General features: G+C 42.2%; 2 protein-coding genes across 2 annotated transcripts; one reads left to right on the forward strand and one right to left on the reverse strand.

Annotated features, from left to right (window-relative positions):
- Positions 1-13,380: 13,380 nt before the first annotated feature.
- Positions 13,381-14,616, forward strand: LOC112262336 (transcription factor HES-5-like). Its single transcript, XM_024438011.2, has 2 exons — positions 13,381-13,486; positions 13,600-14,616. The coding sequence occupies exons 1-2, from the start codon at positions 13,424-13,426 to the stop codon at positions 13,999-14,001; spliced, it is 465 nt and encodes a 154-aa protein (XP_024293779.1). The 5' UTR covers positions 13,381-13,423; the 3' UTR covers positions 14,002-14,616.
- Positions 14,617-18,790: 4,174 nt separating this feature from the next.
- Positions 18,791-20,588, reverse strand: LOC112262324 (transcription factor HES-5). Its single transcript, XM_024438002.2, has 2 exons — positions 20,477-20,588; positions 18,791-20,363 (listed from the first exon to the last, which is right to left on the reverse strand). Exons 1-2 carry the CDS (start codon positions 20,537-20,539, stop codon positions 19,962-19,964), a joined length of 465 nt encoding a protein of 154 aa, XP_024293770.1. The 5' UTR covers positions 20,540-20,588; the 3' UTR covers positions 18,791-19,961.

Below are 20,588 nucleotides of genomic sequence, written 5' to 3' on the forward strand. Positions count from 1 at the left end.
GGTTTTAAACATCTTGTGACTAAGAACATTTTAATGAAAATTTAATTGAACAATCCATTTTTGTCATTTTATTTGAAATAATAACCTTTATGTTTTATGAAACATGTCATGTTGATCATGAAAAAGAATAACTTGAATGGTCCTCCATGAGGATTTTTAACCAAAAATAGGTTTTATATCAACAAACGGTTTGCAATTGTCAATTTGACTCATGTTTTAAGCTCAAACCATATAGGAAAACATTTAGTTACCACTACATTTTTCTCATGATCATCAAATCAAATCAAATGTATTTATATAGCCCTTCGTACATCAGCTGATATCTCAAAGTGCTGTACAGAAACCCAGCCTAAAACCCCAAACAGCAAGCAATGCAGGTGTAGAAGCACGGTGGCTAGGAAAAACTCCCTAGAAAGGCCAAAACCTAGGAAGAAACCTAGAGAGGAACCAGGCTATGTGGGGTGGCCAGTCCTCGTCTGGCTGTGCCGGGTGGAGATTATAACAGAACATGGCCAAGATGTTCAAATGTTCATAAATGACCAGCATGGTCGTATAATAATAAGGCAGAACAGTTGAAACTGGAGCAGCAGCACGGTCAGGTGGACTGGGGACAGCAAGGAGTCATCATGTCAGGTAGTCCTGGGGCATGGTCCTAGGGCTCAGGTCCTCCGAGAGAGAGAAAGAAAGAGAGAGCATATGTGGGGTGGCCAGTCCTCTTCTGGCTGTGCCGGGTGGAGATTATAACAGAACATGGCCAAGATGTTCAAATGTTCATAAATGACCAGCATGGTCGAATAATAATAAGGCAGAACAGTTGAAACTGGAGCAGCAGCACGGCCAGGTGGACTGGGGACAGCAAGGAGTCATCATGTCAGGTAGTCCTGGGGCATGGTCCTAGGGCTCAGGTCCTCCGAGAGAGAGAGAGAGAGAGAAAGAGAGAATTAGAGAACGCACACTTAGATTCACACAGGACACCGAATAGGACAGGAGAGGTACTCCAGATTTAACAAACTGACCCTAGCCCCCGACACATTAACTACTGCAGCATAAATACTGGAGGCTGAGACAGGAGGGGTCAGGAGACACTGTGGCCCCATCCGAGGACACCCCCAGACAGGGCCAAACAGGAAGGATATAACCCCACCCACTTTGCCAAAGCACAGCCCCCACACCACTAGAGGGATATCTTCAACCACCAACTTACCATCCTGAGACAAGGCTGAGTATAGCCCACAAAGATCTCCGCCATGGCACAACCCAAGGGGGGGCGCCAACCCAGACAGGATGACCACATCCTGATAAGGTAATATTGAAAGGTTATTGAGTATGTATCAGTCTGAGTATTTATCCATCATGAGTATTTACCCCAAAATGCTAGAATTTGCTTTATGTGAATGTCATTCTGATCATTTCAGTGAAGATATTGCAGAGAAATGTGTGTTCTCTCAATGTAAAACCTCTTGTTTATTTTAAACAATTATCTTGTCTTTCATAAAGACAGTAAATGTGTTTCCTGTACTCTGTTGGAGTATAATAAGAACTTGGACAATTCTCCAAGACTTATTGTGATGTTTAATCACATGTGTCTATTCACCTTGAGGTGATGTCTCATTGAGTCAATTTGAATAAACAAAAAAAGTTATGAATTGATTGATATCTTGTTCTTCACTTTTTTCCACAGTCTGTACTAGTTACTCATCTCCTCATGCAAGAACAAATTGGAATGTGTGAGTGAAACCTACTCGTGTGCTCTTAGAGTTGTCCATGGTGGTAAACTAGAATTGCCCACCACTGAACAATGTAACACAGGAAGCAGTCTTTCTAAACTAAGCTACTAATGCCATTGCCAGCTCAGGTTGATCAATGTTAGCCTCCCTACATAATTATGTTGAAAGTCATTCCACCATTGACAGTGTGTAACTTGAGTCACTGTGATAACAGTGAATGACATGCTACACGATATTACAAATATAATTAAGAACATAATCAGGAATGTTTAAGTGGTATCAATTACAACATGTAAAAATAATCATTGCTGAACTTGAAATGAAAAATAATATCATGCAACAAATCAGAGTATAAAGCCTTCATAAAATGTAAGTATTTGAGAAGCTGAATCCCTATAAGAATAAAATTGCTTTGAAGTGTATTCATCATACACTGTAGAAAATTTCATGGGTACATTAAAACAAGATATAGTTTTGAATACGTAGTGTTATTGGATTCAGCTATTTCAGCCACACTCGTTGCTGAAAGGTGTATTTTAAAATATATATATTTAAAAATTAATTTTAAAAAGCACACAGCCACGCAATCTCCATTGACAAACACTGAAGAGCTCAATGACTTTCAACATGGCACCATCATAGGATGCCACATTTCCAACAAGTCAGTTTGTCAAATTAAAGCCTTGCTAGAGCTGCCCTGGTCAACTGTAAGTGCTGTTATTGTGAGGTGGAAAGGTCTATGAGCAACAACGGCTCAGCCGCAAAGTGGTAGGCCACACAAGCTCACAGAACGGGACCGCCAAGTGCTGAAGCTCGTAGTGCATAAAAATCATCTGTCCTCAGTTGCAACACTCGCTACCAAGTTCCAAACTGCCTCCGGAAGCAACTTCAGCCAATAACTGTTCTTAGGGAGCTTCATCAAATGGGTTTCCATGGCTGAGCTGAAGAACACAGGCTTAAAATTGCCATGCGCAAAGCCAAGTATCGGCTGAAGTGGTAGAAAGCTTGCTGCTATTGGACTCTGGAGCAGTGATGAATCATGCTTCACCATCTGGCAGCCTGACGGACAAATCTGGGTTTGGTGGATGCTAGGAAAAAGCTACCTGCTCAAATCCATAGTGCCAACTGTAAAGTTTGGTAAAGGAGGAATAATGGTCTGGGGATGTTTTTCATGGTTCAGAATAGGCCCCTTAGTTCCAGTGACGCTACAGCATACAATGACATTAGACAATTCTGTGCTTCCAACTTCGTGGCAACAGTTTGGGGAAGACCCTTTCCTGTTTCAGAAGGACAATGCCCTTGTGCACAAAGCGAGATCCATACAGAAGTGGTCTGTCGAGATCTGTGTGGAAGTACTTGACTGGCCTGCACAGAGCCCTGACCTCAACCCCATCGCCGCAAGCCAGGCCTAACTGCCCATTAGTGCCCAACCTCACTAATGGAGGCTGTTATTGCAGCAAAGGGGGAATTAATGTTCATGATTTTGGAATGATGCTTCAACAAGTAGATGTCCACAAACTTTTTCTCATGTAGTGTATGCGCAAATGTTGCACAACTGGCGATAACATAATCATGCCACAAAGATAATATGCATTGGTTGTTAGCCTGAGGTGCAAATCTGATCCAAAATGTTGAGATACTTTCTCCAGTCTTGTGGTCATTGTCAGTTTTACCACGGTCTATACAGAGAGCCTTCGGATCGCGGTTGACCGCTTGGCAGGGCTTTGCTTGGACGGTGGTGTTCTCTGGAGCACTTAGAACCTTTTGATCTCCCCTCGTTCTGCCGCCTGCAGGGACACGTGAAGGGACAGCTGCAGGAGACCCTCGAGTAGCTGGGTGAAACACTCGCAGTGGTTGTCTCCTATAGGAAACTCACTGCCATCTCTAAAATATCGGCTTTCTCCAGTTTGGATGCGGGCTGCCGATATTGCTGGCAGCCGATATTGCTGGCAGCCGATATTGCTGGCAGCCGATATTGCTGGCAGCCGATATTGCTGGCAGCCGATATTGCTGGCAGCCGATATTGCTGGCAGCCGATATTGCTGGCAGCCGATATTGCTGGCAGCCGATATTGCTGGCAGCCGATATTGCTGGCCACACATCTGTCCACTGTGGAAGTGTCCTCAGCTGCTATAGATTAGTCTCTCCGAAAATTATCCGCAATTACTTTCCGTATCTAAAAGGAAGGAAACAGAACAAGATTAGGCTATTACTCGTGATAAACTTCGATAAGCACAAACGTTCTGAAATTGAGTATTAGACTATACTTAACTAATTGTTGGATGAACAGAACGAGTTCAACAGAAGTATTACTTTTAGCATAAGTAGCCATGGCAGTTACCTGGGAGCTGTAGAGTGGCTGTTCTTTAATGAGCTCTTACAAAGCGTATCCGCACAGCTCTTCAGCAACCCAACCTAGATAAGTCTGTTGAGTCTGAGGACTCCGTATTTATACCATGCGCTGCCTACTTAATTGCGTAGACTTTCAACACCTGAGACTTTCCCCCACACTCGACAGGCAACCGTTGAGCCAACGATCTGCAATACAATTTTGGCGACTTATATTTGATGACATCCCCCATCTGCCATGTGAGTCACGCCGTTGGAAAGAACATAAGCGTGTGGGTTAATCACACCTTACATTGGCGTCTTACTATTGAGAAAAAAATGTCTGTCTTGTTTGACTGGTCTTTGATGTCCACCACATGGTGAAATAGAGGGGAAACATGAGCAGCCAGGCACACTTAACATCAAAAATACATTTTGTATTCATATAACTATATCCATGCGTTGCTCCACAGGAGATCGAATGTGTGTTTGCCTCCCACTTTCCGTTCACCTACCATTGTGTTTCCTGCATCATCTGAGGTAAATCAGTTAAACAGGGAGTCACATTGAGATTAAAAATCTATTTAACAAGATACCCCCGTTTAAAATATAATTCAGCACACAATAACATAAACATTTAATAAAAGCAATCACATTCAGTTATGTAGAGGTCCTCAAATCAATATTTTAAACTGACTGAGTGGCACCAGCACATGTAACTGCAGTGAACTCTGCAAATTGTTCTGGGCAAAAAAACAAAACGCAGATTTTCCCAAATCTGTGTAGACTGAAGGGATCTCTAGTGTTATCCATTCTTGAGAACGGATTTGGTCATTTATGAGTGTAAACTTAATTAATGAAGTTACATATGAATACATTTTCTGTAAGATTGCTTAGTAAATAAAGTGAATGCAGCTGTCACGTTCTGACCTTAGTTCCTTTGTTATGTCTTTGTTTTAGTATGGTCAGGGCGTGAGTTGGGTGGGTTTGTCTATGTTCCGTTTTGTGTTTGGCATGGTATGGTTCTCAATCAGAGGCAGGTGTCGTTAGTTGTCTCTGATTGAGAATCATACTTAGGTAGCCTTTTCCCACTTGTGTTTCGTGGGTGTTTATTTTCTGTGCTTGTGTGTTCCACATGGAACTGTTTCGGTTGGTTATTTCACGTGTCGTTTATTGTTTTGTTTCATTGTTCGATTGTTTTAATAAAGAGCATGAACACGTACCACGCTGCGCATTGGTCCTCCGATCCTTCCTACGACAGCCGTTACATCAGCTCTCTTCTTACAGAGAGGCCCATCCCACATTTTTATACAGACTACAATAATGAGCGCTAAAATTGTCCCCTGTGATAAAACTTATTGCGGAATGGTAGACTGCGTCCAAGGGTTTTAAAGGTTGCCGCATGCTGGTAATCAATATCACCAAAAATCCAATACAGGGAGAGGCGTTGTTTGAACAATCTCTCTCCTATTTTCAATATTGAGGCATAATTTATTTTGATTTTTTTTTACTCTTGGATCTTAGCCAGATTTTCTATATGCGTAAGGACAACTTGTCATCACTCAAGACATCCAGGTACTTATATTGGGTTCCATTTTTATCACAAATATGCATGTTCTCAGGGTCAACATTTTGTGACCTAGAGAACAGCATGAGCTTGGTTTTAGGTGATTTCTGAATTGAATCAGTCATGCTGCAGTTCACGAATGGCCTGCTGCACCGAGGTGGAACAGGAATACAACTGTCATCTGCATAGAGATGAATGTTACAAGTATTAACAGTGTTTCCTATGTCATTAATATACAAGGTGAACAATAAATGGACCAAAAATCAAACTCTGAGGAGCACCTTTTTTAAATCAAGAAATTCAGATTTAACCCCATCTGTCAAGATGGCCTGAGTTCTGTTGCAAAGATCTGAAACCATAAACAGGCTGTATATATATCCCAGGCCTATCCTTGATAACTTCTTCAGCAAAACGGAATGATCAGCATCATACGTCTTTGACAGGTCAATAAACAACATAGCACAGCTCTTTTTAGAAACCAAAGCTTGGACAAGATCATTAACTAACGTGGTTGCTGTGGTAGTACTATGCACAGACCTAAACCCTGATTGATAATTGTATTTTTAATGTAAACCAGATAAAGAGGAACAAAGTTGTACATTAACCAATGATACAAGAATCTTAGCTAAACAATGTCTTGAAATGAGGCGATTATCAAGTAGGATGTGTATATGTAACACTTTAACGCCACACCACTGAGAAACAAATCACTTGTTGACTTGACAAACAAGGCCAACTGGCACAGACAGAAAACACAGGTATAAATATACAGGCATTAATGGGGAAGATGGGAAACACCTGGAAGGGGGTGGGGACAATCACAAAGACAGCTGAAACAGATCAGGGTGTGACAGCGATAATTGTCAAGTTTATTTGTATCCCCACCTTTATGGAGTAGCAGCACATATGCATATTTCCATGCTTTTGGAATACTTCCTGATAACAATGTTAAATTAAAAATGTGGGCTACTGAGCCAGCAATAAAGGGAGCTGCACACTTAATCAGACCAGGCTCCAAATGATCAGCCCCTGTGGATTTTGCTGTTGTCTCATGTTAGCAAAGCATCCAGGACTTCTTCATCTCAGAATTTCCTAAAAGAAAAGTCCTGACCAGCATTTTCAGTTCCATTCAAAAGATTTTATTATTATTATTTTTATTATTTTCAAGAGCTGGCTTTGAAATACATTAAAATATATTGCCCACAGAGATAAAATGGTGATTAAATGCTTTAATGATATCAATTTTGTCAATAATGTGCCAGAATCTAAATTCATTTATTGGGGGAAAGAAGAGGAGACACAACCCTTCAGTGATGTAACAGCTTTCCAAAATGTAGCTGGGTCCCCTTATATTCAGATAGTGTATTAACATAATTTGATTTAGCTTTTTTATATAGTTTTACACACAGATTTCTCAATTGCCTGAAAGACTGCCAGTCAGGGCCTGAGTCTTTGAATCTATCTTTGGCGCAGGCAGCATCTCTGTTGTTTATGACTTCAGATAGCTCTGGACTGAACCAAAGGCAATACCTATTTTTATTTCTAATTTTTTTAAAGGGAGCATGTTTATCTACAGTACAATACAACTGAAAACATTAGAGAGTGGTTCAGAGCCAGCCATGGGTTAGGTATAGATGCAATACAATCAAAGTCACCAAAATAAAGGGCCCCAAAAAAATGCCTGTTCATTGAAATTTAAAAAATTCCTCTTGTTGATAAAACGAGGTTTAGATCTAGGCATCCGTATATCCCTGACACATACAATGGGACAGTGGTCACTAATATCCAAAGTAAATACCCCACTCCCAGCACATTTCTCTGGAGTATTTGTAAATAAGAGGTCAATCAAAGTCAATTTCGTAGGGTCCTTTAAGTTTGGGCAAGTAGGCTTTGTAATCAGTTGGGTCAAATTTAGATTAGTACAAAAATCCTTTAAACAGTCAGCATCCTGCGTTCCCCATGCAATATTAAAATCTCCAGCAATTAACACCTCTGGGGCAGTAAAAATGGCAATTAAATCAGTGCGTTTGTTTAGTACACACTTCTTGCCGGAGTGTGGAAGATAGATTCCTATAACTGTTACTTTTGAGATTGAACCCACCTGAAGACTTAAAGCCAACAATTCAAATTGTTTAGGACTGGAGGTAGCCTTTAACAGAGACACAGAAAGAATATTATTTGTATAGCAACACCACCACCTTTGCCTTTCCTGTCAGCCCTAAACACATTGTAACCATTCATAGCAATATCAGAGTCCAGAGTTTTATCAGTTAACCAGGTTTCAGATAAAACAAAAATACCAGGGTCTGCCTGAGAGAACCAGATCTTCACATGATCCATTTTAGGTAATAAACTATGAATGTTAAGATGTAAAAATGTCAAACCTTTTCTGAATTTACAATCACATAGTGTTTGAGTACAAGTCAGATTACTTTGAGATTTCAGAACAACAGGAGACTCAAAGATTGGTTTATACCTATTACGAAAAGAAAACAAAGTAGGAATAGCAATTACATTTCTCTGGTTAGCACCATTAGGCATGTCACCACTTTCAGACAGTGGCAGATTTAGGCATAGGCGACACGGGCAGCCGCCCAGGGCAACATCTTGCCGGAGGCGGCATGGGGCACCCGCACAATTATTATTATTTAAAAAATATATATATATATAAAACTCAGCAAAAAAAAAACATCCTCTCACTGTCAACTGCGTTTATTTTCAGCAAACTTAGCATGTGTAAATATTTGTATGAACATAAGATTCAACAACTGAGACATAAACTGAACAAGTTCCACAGACATGTGACTAACATAAATGGAATAATGTGAACAAAGGGGGGTGGGCCAGAATCAAAAGTAACAGTCAGCATCTGGTGTGGCCACCAGCTGCATTAAGTACTGCTGTGCATCTCCTTCTCATGGACTGCACCAGATTTGCCAGGTCTTGTTGTGAGATGTTACCCCACTCTTCCACCAAGGCACCTGCAAGTTCCCAGACATTTCTGGGGGGAATGGCCCTAGCCCTCACCCTCTGATCCAACAGGTCCCAGATGTGCTCAATGGGATTGCGATCCGTCTCTTCGCTGGCCATTCCTGTCTTGCAGGAAATCACGCACTGAACGAGCAGTATGGCTGGTGGCATTGTCATGCTGGAGGGTCATGTCAGGATGAGCCTGCAGGAAGGGTACCACATGAGGGAGGAGGATGTCTTCCCTTTAACGCACAGCGGTGAGATTGCCTTGCAATGACAACAAGCTCAGTCCGATTATGCTGTGACACACCGCCCCAGACCATAACGGACTCTCCACCTACAAATTGATCCCGCTCCAGAGTACAGGCCTTGGTGTAATGCTCATTCCTTCGATGATAAACGGGAATCCGACCATCACCACTGGTGAGACAAAACCACAACTCGTCAGTGAAGTCCTGTCTGGTCTTGTCTGGTCCAGCGACGGTGCGTTTGTGCCCATAGGTGACGTTGTTGCCGATGATGTCTGGTGAGGACCTGCCTTACAACAGAACTACAAGCCCTCAATCCAGCCACTCTCAGCCTATTGCGGACAGTCTGAGCACTGATGGAGGGATTGTGCGTTCCTGGTGTAACTCGGGCAGTTGTTGTTGCCATCCTGTACCTGTCCAGCAGGTGTGATGTTCGGATGTACCGATCCTGTGCAAGTGTTGTTACATGTGGTCTGCCACTGCGAGGATGATAAGCTGTCCGTCCTGTCTCCCTGTAGCGCTGTCTTAAGCGTCTCACAGTACGGATATTGCAATTTATTGCCTTGGCCACATTTGCAGTCCTCATGCCTCCTTGCAGCATGCCTAAGGCACATTCAAGCAGATGAGCAGGGACCCTGGGCATCTTTCTTATGGTGTTTTTCAGAGTCAGTAAAAAGGCCTCTTTAGTGTTGGAGGTTTTCATAACTGTGACCTTAATTGCCTACCGTCTGTAAGCTGTTAGTGTTCAACAGGTGCATGTTCATTAATTGTTTATGGTTCATTGAACAAGCATGGGAAACAGTGATTATACCCTTTACAATGAAGATCTGTGAAGTTATTTGGATTTTTACTAATTATCTTTGAAAGACAAGGTCCTGAAAAAGGGACGTATCTTTTTCGATGAGTTTATATACACTGCTCAAAAAAATAAAGGGAACACTAAAATAATATATCCTAGATCTGAATGAATGAAATATTGTTATTAAATACTTTTTTCTTTACATAGTTGAATGTGCTGACAACAAAATCACACAAAAATTATCAATGGAAATCAAATTTATCAACCCATGGAGGTCTGGATTTGGAGTCATACTCAAAATTAAAGTGGAAAACCACACTACAGGCTGATCCAACTTTGATGTAATGTCCTTAAAACAAGTCAAAATGAGGCTCAGTAGTGTGTGTGGCCTCCACGTGCCTGTATGACCTCCCTACAACGCCTGGGCATGCTCCTGATGAGGTGGCGGATGGTCTCCTGAGGAATCTCCTCCCAGACCTGCACTAAAGCATCCGCCAACTCCTGGACAGTCTGTGGTGCAATGTGGCGTTGGTGGATGGAGCGAGACATGATGTCCCAGATGTGCTCAATTGGATTCAGGTCTGGGGAACGGGCGGACCAGTCCATAGCATCAATGCCTTCCTCTTGCAGGAACTGCTGACACACTCCAGCCACATGAGGTCTACATGAGCCACATGATTGTCTTGCATTAGGAGGAACCCAGGGCCAACCGCACCAGCATATGGTCTCACAAAGGGTCTGAGGATCTCTTCTCGGTACCTAATGGCAGTCAGGCTACCTCTGGCGAGCACATGGAGGGCTGTGCGGCCACCCAAAGAAATGCCACCCCACACCATGACTGACCCACCGCCAAACCGGTCATGCTGGAGGATGTTGCAGGCAGCAGAACGTTCTCCATGGCGTCTCCAGACTCTGTCACGTCTGTCACATGTGCTCAGTGTGAACCTTCTTTCGTCTGTGAAGAGCACAGGGCGCCAGTGGCGAATTTGCCAATCTTGGTGTTCTCTGGCAAATGCCAAACGTCCTGCACGGTGTTGGGCTGTAAGCACAACCTCCACATATGGACGTCGGGCCCACATACCACCCTCATGGAGTCTGTTTCTGACCGTTTGAGCAGGCACATGCACATTTGTGGCCTGCTGGAGGTCATTTTGCAGGGCTCTGGCAGTGCTCCTCCTTGCACAAAGTGCGGAGGTAGCGGTCCTGCTGCTGGGTTGTTGCGCTCCTACGGCCTCCTCCACATCTCCTGATGTACTGGCCTGTCTCCTGGTAGTGCCACCATGCTCTGGACACTACGCTGACAGACACAGCAAACCTTCTTGCCACAGCTCGCATTGATGTGCCATCCTGGATGAGCTGCACTACTTGGGCCACTTGTGTAGGTTGTAGACTCCGTCTCATGCTACCACTAGAGTGAAAGCACCGCCAGCATTCAAAAGTGACCAAAACATCAGCCAGGAAGCATAGGAACTGAGAAGTGGTCTGTGGTCACCACCTGCAGAACCATTCCTTTATTGGGGGTGTCTTGCTAATTGCCTATAATTTCCACCTGTTGTCTATTCCATTTGCACAACAGCATGTGAAATTTATTGTCAATCAGTGTTGCTTCCTTAGTGGACAGTTTGATTTCACAGAAGTGTGATTGACTTGGAGTTACATTGTTTTGTTTAAGTGTTCCCTTTATTTTTTTGAGCAGTGTATATTCTGAATGGTGACATATGTGCGATCGGTTTTCTATCGCTCATTTGCATGTCATGTCAATGATATTATGTCACTGTGTGGGACTGTGGGTCAATTAACCTTGTCTGAGTGGGTGCCCTGATTCAAGTTTGTGAGCAAGGCTGGCTATGCCTGGGAAGGCCTCCCACTCAGAAGTATGAGATGGGGAGGGGGCGGGTGTAAGGTTGACCTCAATTCTCCCCACTGGAAGCCAGAGGTAGGGGGAGCGAGGGAATCTATCAAATAGCACACGTATAATTGCACAGTACTAATGCAATGCAATTAGTTGTGCAATTCAGTTTGTGTGTTTCTTGTTTGAAGTGCAATTGTGTAATAATCAGGTTCTCTTCTTTATAAGTGTGTTATTCTATTTGTGTATTTGTGTGATATAGGATTTGTGCAATTTTGTTTTATTTGTGTGTTTTTTGTTAGCAATAGGGTAATAGTGTAATAATTTGATTCTCTTTTTCATTTGTATTTATATACTACAATTTGTTTCTATTTGTCTTTGTTACTTCTTTTTGATATTTATGAGTGTTATTTTTGTATAGTTTTTATATTTATATAATTTTAAATGTTATTATTATTTCTTTGTGTTGTTCCAAATGTCTGAATAAAATGTACAGTTAGTGCAGAATGTGTATTTTTGTGGGTTTTGTCGGGGGAGGGCTGAAGGGGGGTTCACCCTGTGAGTCATACAAGCTAGAACCACCACTGCTTCCAGATACAACATGTGGAACTCTCACAGTGACCAAAGAGGAGATGGTAAAAACGGACTTACATGTAATGCTATTATTGTCCTCACATCAATTTAGTTGACCAAGAGCCTTTCCAATGTTTGATGACAACAGCCGGGAGCCATTTTCACCCAGGTTAATTGTGCCTTCCACAGAGTAGCCAGGCCTTTTCCAGAAGGACTCAAAATTGTTGACGAAGGACACGCCCAAGTCCTTGGTCAGACGCATTAACGACTGGTGAAGAGACCAAAGATGGCTAAAACACTGGGATAACTGGGATGAAGCATTATAGAGATGATGAAACATAATACATGACAGCTATCAGCTATCCAGTTTGTTTATGCGTTAATTTATTTAAAAAATATATATATATACAATTGAATTTAAAAGATCATAATCATCTCTGTAGTGTGATTATTCTGTGCATATCTGCCTTGTGAAGTGTGCTGTGTCTTATCTTTTTTTAAATGTATTTGATTTCACCTTTATTTAGGCAGGTAGACTAGTTGAGAACAAGTTTTCATTTACAACTGCGACCTGGCGAAGATAAAGCAAAGCAGTGCAACAACAACAAAAACAACACAGTTAGTGCAGAATGGGATAAACAAAAGTACAGTCAATAACACACTAGAAACATCTATTTACAGTGTGTGCAAATGGAGTAAGGAGGTAAGGCAATAAATAGGCCATGGTAGCGAAGTAATTACAATTTAGCAAATTATCACTGGAGTGATAGATGTGCAGATGATGATGTGCAAGTAGAAATACTGGTGCTCATAAAAGTAAATAAAAACAAAATGCAGATGAGGTAGGTAGTTGGATGGGCTATTAACAGATGGGCTACAGCTGTACAGCTGCAACAATCGGTAAGCTGCTCAGATAGCTGATGCTTAAAGTTAGTGAGGGAGATATAAGTCTCCAACTTCAGAAATGTTTGCTATTCGTTCCAATCATTGGCAGCACATAACTGGAAGGAAAGAAAGGGTCCCTTATCAAGTCTATCATTTTGACCCAGTCCCCATCTGCAGAAGCCTGATCGAGAATGTTCCCAGGTAATACAAGTGTAACGACCTGCTTGTGTTCAGTCTGTGCCTCTGATATCTGCACTACCATTCTTTTGTTGGCCAGTTAACCATGAGATAACTGATGCCTCTCCCATTGTTGTGTTTGCCTCGCCCACTGGCCTCAGAGTGTGGGAAAGCTAATCCAGCCTGGGACTCATGGTTTTGTAATGATAATGTCCTCCTATAAATAGGGGAGTGGGCTCCTCTCTCAGCTCACAACTCAACTTCCTCAGAGAAGCACACACACTCTCTCTCTTTACCAGAATGGCTCCCACCTACACAAGCAACTCTGCCAACACCATGCTCTCTGCTGAAGACAAGCATAAAGTAAATATTATTTATAACATATGTTTGTGTCATTGTTTACCATTGAATAATGTTCTTCATACTTTGAACTTTAAGGACATAGAACTAACCTAATGCCCTCTTCTCTTCATCAGCTAAGGAAACCAGTTGGGGAGAAGATGTGTAGAGACCACATCAACACCTGCATAGAGCAGCTCGAGACCCTGCTGGAGAGGGAGTTCCACAAACAGGACCCCAACACCAAGCTGGAGAAGGCTGACATCCTGGAGATGACTGTCGGGTTCCTGACGCAGAAGCTGCAGCCTCAGAGCCCAGTCCCCCAGAGGGCCCACAGTGAGGGCTACTCCAAGTGCTGGAGGGAGACCCTGCACTTCCTGTCTTCCAGCTCCATGAAGGACATGATGCTTCAGAACCTCCAGAGAGCTGGCCAGGACGTCTGCCCCTCCTCGCCACTCTCCTCCCAACATCAACACCACAGCCAGGGCCCAGTGAAGCAGGCCACCAGTGGTCACAAAACAGTGTGGAGGCCCTGGTAGAGACAAACTATTTAACAAACTGGATGAGTGTTTACCGTCTTTCATGCTGTAAGAAATCTCTATTTCCAATAGTAATATCTACTTAGGTCCTTTATGAAGGATAGCGAACATCATATGACAAGCGTTATAGTTTGTTGTCTCCTTTATGGAGCTGTCTGTAAACAATCATTTTTCTGTCATGTGGCATATGACTCCTATGGAGTCGACTCAAGTATTGATTTGTGTGTGATTCTGTGATGAATATAGAATCAATAGCATTCAAAATGCTAAATATTTAATGGAGATTCATTCTCATGTTTAAGTGTTCTTAAAGGGAAATCAGATTGTGTTACCTTTTGTAAAGGAACTGATTGCACATAATGCATATTGAAACATTTGTATTTTACATTTTTACAGTGGATGTGCATAGACTTTGTATTTTGACATTGTTGGTGTTTAACCTAAACTGGATGCACAAGTGGATATCAAACCAAAATTAACAATGATATTGACAATGCATATTGGCAGGCTGCTATTGATTATTTTATTGTCACTGAAGTCTGAAGTCTCTCTCTCTGTATTTCTCTATCTCTCTCTCTCTTTCTCTCTCTCTCTTTCTCTCTCTCTCTCTCTCTCTCTCTCTCGATTTCTATCTGTCTTTCGCCATATTTCTCTCTCTCGATTTCTATCTGTCTTTCGCCATATTTCTCTCTCTGTCTCTGTCACGTTCTGACCTTTATTTCCTTCTTGCCTGTCTATGATTTGGGGATTTCTATGTTTCGGCCTAGTATGGTTTTCAATCAGAGGCAGGTGTCATTAGTTGTCTCTGATTGAGAATCATACTTAGGTGGCCTGGGTTGCACTGTTTGTTTGTGGGTGATTGTCTATGTTAGTTGCTTGTGTCAGCACAGTCCTTATGATAGCTTCATGGTCTTTATTTGTTTATTGTTTTTGTATTCAGTGTTCAGTTCTTTCTTTAATTAAACATTCATCATGAACACATACCACGCCGCATTTTGGTCCTCTGATCCTTCTCGCCTCTCCTCTTCAGATGAAGAGGAGGAAGATCGTGACAGTCTCTCACACTGTGCCACACATAAATCATGTATTCTAAATCTCAGAATCTACTGTCTTCATGGGTGTAATGGCAACAGTTTTAACAAAAGCGCAGTCTTTAGTTTGTAGCTCTAAATTATAGTTTGTGTGTTTTATTATTTATTAATTTGCATGTGTTGACAATATGTTGACATTGCTGGTATGACACCCCGAATAAGAGAGCATTAAATGCATAATAATATATTGTCGAGACTTCCATCGAAGTCGGTCCCTCTCCTTGTTCGGGTGGCGTTCGGAGGTCAACGTCACCTGCCTTCTAGCCATCACCGATCCACTTTTCATTTTCCATTTGTTTAGTCTTTGTTTTCTACACACCTAGTTTCAATTCCCCTCATTACATGTTCATTATTTAACCCTCTGGTTTCCCCCATGTTTGTGTGTGTTTGTTTTATTGTTAGGCTGTATCTTACGGCTGGTATTATTGTTACCGGGTTTTGTTGTTACGCCCGTTTATTCGTGGTACCGGTATTTTTTCCTGCACCATAGTATTGTGTTTTGTACGGTTGTTTTCTTGAATTAAATACCTTGTCCATGCATCTCAGTTCTCCTGCGCCTGACTCCTTTCACCAGTTACCCACAGCCTTGACATATATGGACAATGAAGGGGTCTGAAAGTATTCAGACCCCTTCACTTTTCCCCTCATCAATCTACGCACAATACCCCATAATGATAAAGCAAAACATGTCTTTAGACATTTTTTCAAATGTATCAAGTAAAAAAACGGAAATATAACATTTACATACGTATTCAGACCTTTTTCTCAGTACTTTGTTGAAGCATCTTTGGCAGCGATTACAGCCTCAAGTCTTCTTGGGTGTGACACTACAAGCTTGGCACACCTGTATTTGGGAACTTTCTCCCATTCTTCTCTGCAGATCCTCTCAAGCTCTGTCAGGTTGGATGGGGAGTGGCGCTGAACAGCTATGTTCAGGTCTCTCAAGAGATGTTTGATTGGGTTCAAGTCTGGGCTCCTGCGTTGTCTTGGCTGTGTGCTTAGGGCTGCTGTCCTATTGGAAGGTGAACCTTCGCCCCAGTCTGAGGTCTTGAACGCTCTGGAGCAGGTTTTTATCAACCATCTCTCTGTACTTTGCTCCATTCATCTTTCCCTTGATCCTGACTAGTCTCCCAGTCCCTGCCACTGAAAAACATCCCCACAGCATGATTGCTTCACTGTAGGGATGCTACTAGGTTTCCTCTGGATGTGACGCTTGGCATTCAGGCCAAAGAGTTCAATCTTGGTTTCATCAGACCAGAGAATCTTGTTTCTCATGGTCTGAGAGTCTTTAGGTGCCTTTTGGAAAACTCCCAGCGGGCTGGCATGTGCCTTTTACTGAGGAATGGTTTCCATCTGGCCACTCTACCATAAAGGCCTGATTGGTGGAGTGCTGCAGAGATGGTTGTCCTTCTGGAAGGTTCTCCCATCTCCACAGTGGGACTCTGGAGCTCTGTCAGAGTAACCATCGGGTTCTTGGTCACCTTTCTGACCAAGGCCCTTCTCCCCCGATTGCTCAGGTTGGCCAGGTGGCCAGCTCTAGGAAGAGTCTTAGTGGTTCCAAACTTCTTCCATTTAAGAATGATGGAGGCTACTGTGTTCTTGGGGTCTTTCAATGCTGCAGGAATTTGTTGGCACTCTTCCCCAGATCTGTGCCTCTACAAAATCCTGTCTCGAAGCTCTACGGTCAATTCATTCGACCTCATGGCTTGGTTTTGCTCTATCATGCACTGTCAACTGTGGGACCTTATATAGACAGGTGTGTGCCTTTCCAAATCATGTCCAATCAATTGCATTTACCACAGGTGGACTCCAATCAAGTTGTAGAAACATCTCAAGGATGATCAATGGAAACAGGATGCACCTGAGCTCAATTTCGAGTCTCATAGCAAAGGGTCTGAATACTTATGTAAATAAGGTTTTTCTGTTGTTTTTTGTAATAAATGTGAAAACATTTTTAAAAAACATTTTTTGCTTTGTCATTATGGGGTATTGTGTGTAGATTGATGAGAAAAAAAATATATTTAATCCATTTTAGAATAAGACTAACGTAACAAAATGTGGAAAAAGTGAAGGGGTCTGAATACGTTCTGAATGCACTGTATATACAAGCATGATTCGAATGAGAACGTGAGTGTCCGTGCACATGCATGTGTAAGTGTCTCTGTGTGTGTGTGTGTGTGTGTGTGTGTGTGTGTGTGTGTGTGTGTGTGTGTGTGTGTGTGTGTGTGTGTGTGTGTGTGTGTGTGTGTGTGTGTGTGTGCGTGTGTGTGCGTGCGTGTGTGTGTGTGTGTGTGTGTGTCCAACGTGCCTCTCATGGGGTTTGTATCTTAAGCCCTAAGCTAGCGTTGGGCAGTCAACTCCGTCAGCTCTGGTTTCATCAAACAGCTGGTGATCCAGGGCGCAGCCTACCTGCCTGCCGGGCTGTGTAACTGTGTGGCACATCTCTCCTGTGTGGGGCCTACCTCTCCTCGGCTTTCCCACAAACCCGTTTCATTATCCCCTTTCATTGAAGGGACAAAGGAAGTGTGCCGCCCTAAATTATCCTCTCGGCATGAATGTGAGAATCCCGATCCCCCGTCCACTTCCTGCCGCTCCCCTTCAAACCAGCTTATTCATTTAATCATCATGTCCTTCTAAAACATTAAACACAAGTGATTATCGTATTTAAAAATATATATATTGGTTGTACAAATTTCAAATTTCACAATTCATGAACTAGCATGCATTTATGTTTCGATTTAATTAATTCATCAATTTTATTCAAACTAGTATGAATTTAAACATATATTATGTATTTTTTGCTTAATATATTACACCTGTATTTATGAACCTGTTCTGTAATCTATCGGTGTGTACAAAATAAAGTCTGAATTCACTTATATGACTAGAGAATTTATTTACATAGTGACACAACAGTGCTGTGAAGGGTAAGCCTCGCTTTGAAGACATTGTGAATGTTAGTATGTTTATGACAGTTTGCGCCTGTGCCTGTAGCCAGGCCTTGCTGTATTTCGCCATGGGAAACCTATCTTATCTGCCAACTCAAGCAGGTGTCAGTCTAGAGGGCAAGTCTGCTCCCAGGTGATAGATTAAAGTCTACACACCTTGAGCACACACACACCATCTCTGACCCACACAACTACCACCATTGCACACTCCCTCTTCTAGCCTCACTGACTGCTTCTCCACCCATAGCCCATGCACGGGATCTCTCTCACTCTTTGTCATGCACGTACACGCACACACTCAATCACATTGACACTCACACACTAAGTCATTGATGTTATCTATTGTCCCAATCAGGGCTGTTAATGGTTGAGGAGTGTGGGAAAGCATGGTGAGCTCCAGACCTACACAGTCAGATGCAGACCCTGTGGTACACCGAGTAAGCCACTCCCTGGATCATTGACCTCTACAAACTATTCAAGACAAGCAGTTCCATCACCAACAGATACTGTATGTCTCATGACAAATAAACATGTTACAATGCTTTTATTCAGATCTCTTGATTATTCCAATTACTGTACATTACTTCCAATTAATTTAACCTTTGTTTAACTAGGCAAGTCAGTTAAGAACAAATTCTTATTTTCAATGACGGCCTAGGAACAGTTTAGTGGCAGAACAACAGATTTTACCTTGTCAGCTCAGGGATTTGATCTTGCAACCTTTCGGTTACTAGTCTAACACTCTAACCACTAGGCTACCTGCCATCCCAATAAGTTGTCTTGAATATGTTCATGTAAAAGTCCAGATAAACTATATGCAAGATTTCCAGGTTGGTGTCGAGATGTGGATCACTATATTCTGTCAGGCAGCTATTTTTAACACTTACATTTGAAAATAGGTGTCCCCCACAGCAATGCAGAAGTCTCCAAGAGCTTCAATGTAATGGGCTAGATAGGGAATTCCATGACAGTAATTGCGACCATACAACTTAGGTTTAAGGGCATTAAATGGATAACTTAGTGAAAGATTATAATTTATGGTTTTTTTAACATATGATTCTTCCTTTATTTTTTCACCAATCAGAAGTGAGGCTGTTCTCTGCCCAGGAGTAGATACATTGCACTGATAAACACGATAATAAATCCTCATATGCTGATGTGTACAGATACCTGCTCTTCTAACTATAGTATTTACCAGTACCCTGCCTGTTTGCATTATCTGTCATTTCTTGTTCATTTCCACTTCAGTTAAATTTGTTACATTCCATCTTCCCTCTACATCGATTTTTATACATTATGTCCCATTATCCCCCAGTTAATTACAGCTCCTTTAGAAACACACAAACACAGTATGGTTACTTTCCAAAACATTAATTGGAATCCTTTTTGAATGCATGTTCACTTTATCAAGTGAGAATAAAAGACACACAGTGTCAACAATACATTTCACAGCACAACATTGCCTATGGTGGAACCACAATGTCCCAAAAAGCCTTTACAAAAGGCATATCAAAGCATTTGTAAATACCCTTCAATAGGTCAGTACATACAATATGGTTAACGCAAGATTTCAGTTGGCTAAGCAACCATAAATGTAAATATATAACCTTAACAATCCTCTTCAAAGAAAATGAAAGGACTAAAGGACACATTGGTGCATCAAGTGAGCACAAAATGCATACACGTGTAAACATACACATAAAATATTAAACATATTCTTCATTATCAAGTGATACATGTGATACATGTTTTTCAGCTTCTTCTCTGAAAGAGAATAATAATCACATCAGTAGAAATCATTTCATATATAACAAGAAAATAATATCATTTCAATATAACGTTTGGAAATGTATTTCCTACAGCAAGAAAGGTGGTAAACACCCATCCAGTTTGTGAGATAGAGAGTCTCCAAGTAGTGGTTCTACCAGGGTCTCCACACTGTTTTGTGACCACTGGTGGCCTGCTTCACTGGGCCCTGGCTGTGGTGTTGATGTTGGGAGGAGAGTGGCGAGGAGGGGCAGACGTCCTGGCCAGCTCTCTGGAGGTTCTGAAGCATCATGACCTTCATGGAGCTGGAAGACAGGAAGTGCAGGGTCTCCCTCCAGCACTTGGAGTAGCCCTCACTGTGGGCCCTCTGGGGGACTGGGCTCTGAGGCTGCAGCTTCTGCGTCAGGAACCCGACCGTCATCTCCAGGATGTCAGCCTTCTCCAGCTTGGTGTTGGGGTCCTGTTTGTGGAACTCCCTCTCCAGCAGGGTCTCGAGCTGCTCTATGCAGGTGTTGATGTGGTCTCTACACATCTTCTCCCCAACTGGTTTCCTTACCTGATGAAGAGAAGAGGGCATTAGGTTAGTTCTATGTCCTTAAAGTTCAAAGTATGAAGAACATTATTCAATAGTAAACAATGACACAAACATATGTTATAAATAATATTTACTTTATGCTTGTCTACAGCAGAGAGCATGGTGTTGGCAGAGTCGCTTGTGTAGGTGGGAGCCATTCTGGTAAAGAGAGAGAGTGTGTGTGCTTCTCTGAGGAAGCTGAGTTGT

This window comes from Oncorhynchus tshawytscha, linkage group LG02, assembly GCF_018296145.1.
Source record: "Oncorhynchus tshawytscha isolate Ot180627B linkage group LG02, Otsh_v2.0, whole genome shotgun sequence".
NCBI lineage: Eukaryota > Metazoa > Chordata > Actinopteri > Salmoniformes > Salmonidae > Oncorhynchus > Oncorhynchus tshawytscha.

What these genes read in the sequence shown, in the direction of transcription:
- LOC112262336 (XM_024438011.2), top strand. Translation starts at nt 13,424, where the DNA reads ATGGCTCCCACCTACACAAGCAACTCTGCCAACACCATGCTCTCTGCT. An exon ending in CTGCTGAAGACAAGCATAAA is followed by an intron (nt 13,487 to 13,599) that starts GTAAATATTATT and finishes TCTCTTCATCAG; the next exon opens with CTAAGGAAACCAGTTGGGGA.
- LOC112262324 (XM_024438002.2), bottom strand. Translation starts at nt 20,539, where the DNA reads ATGGCTCCCACCTACACAAGCGACTCTGCCAACACCATGCTCTCTGCT. An exon ending in CTGCTGTAGACAAGCATAAA is followed by an intron (nt 20,364 to 20,476) that starts GTAAATATTATT and finishes TCTCTTCATCAG; the next exon opens with GTAAGGAAACCAGTTGGGGA.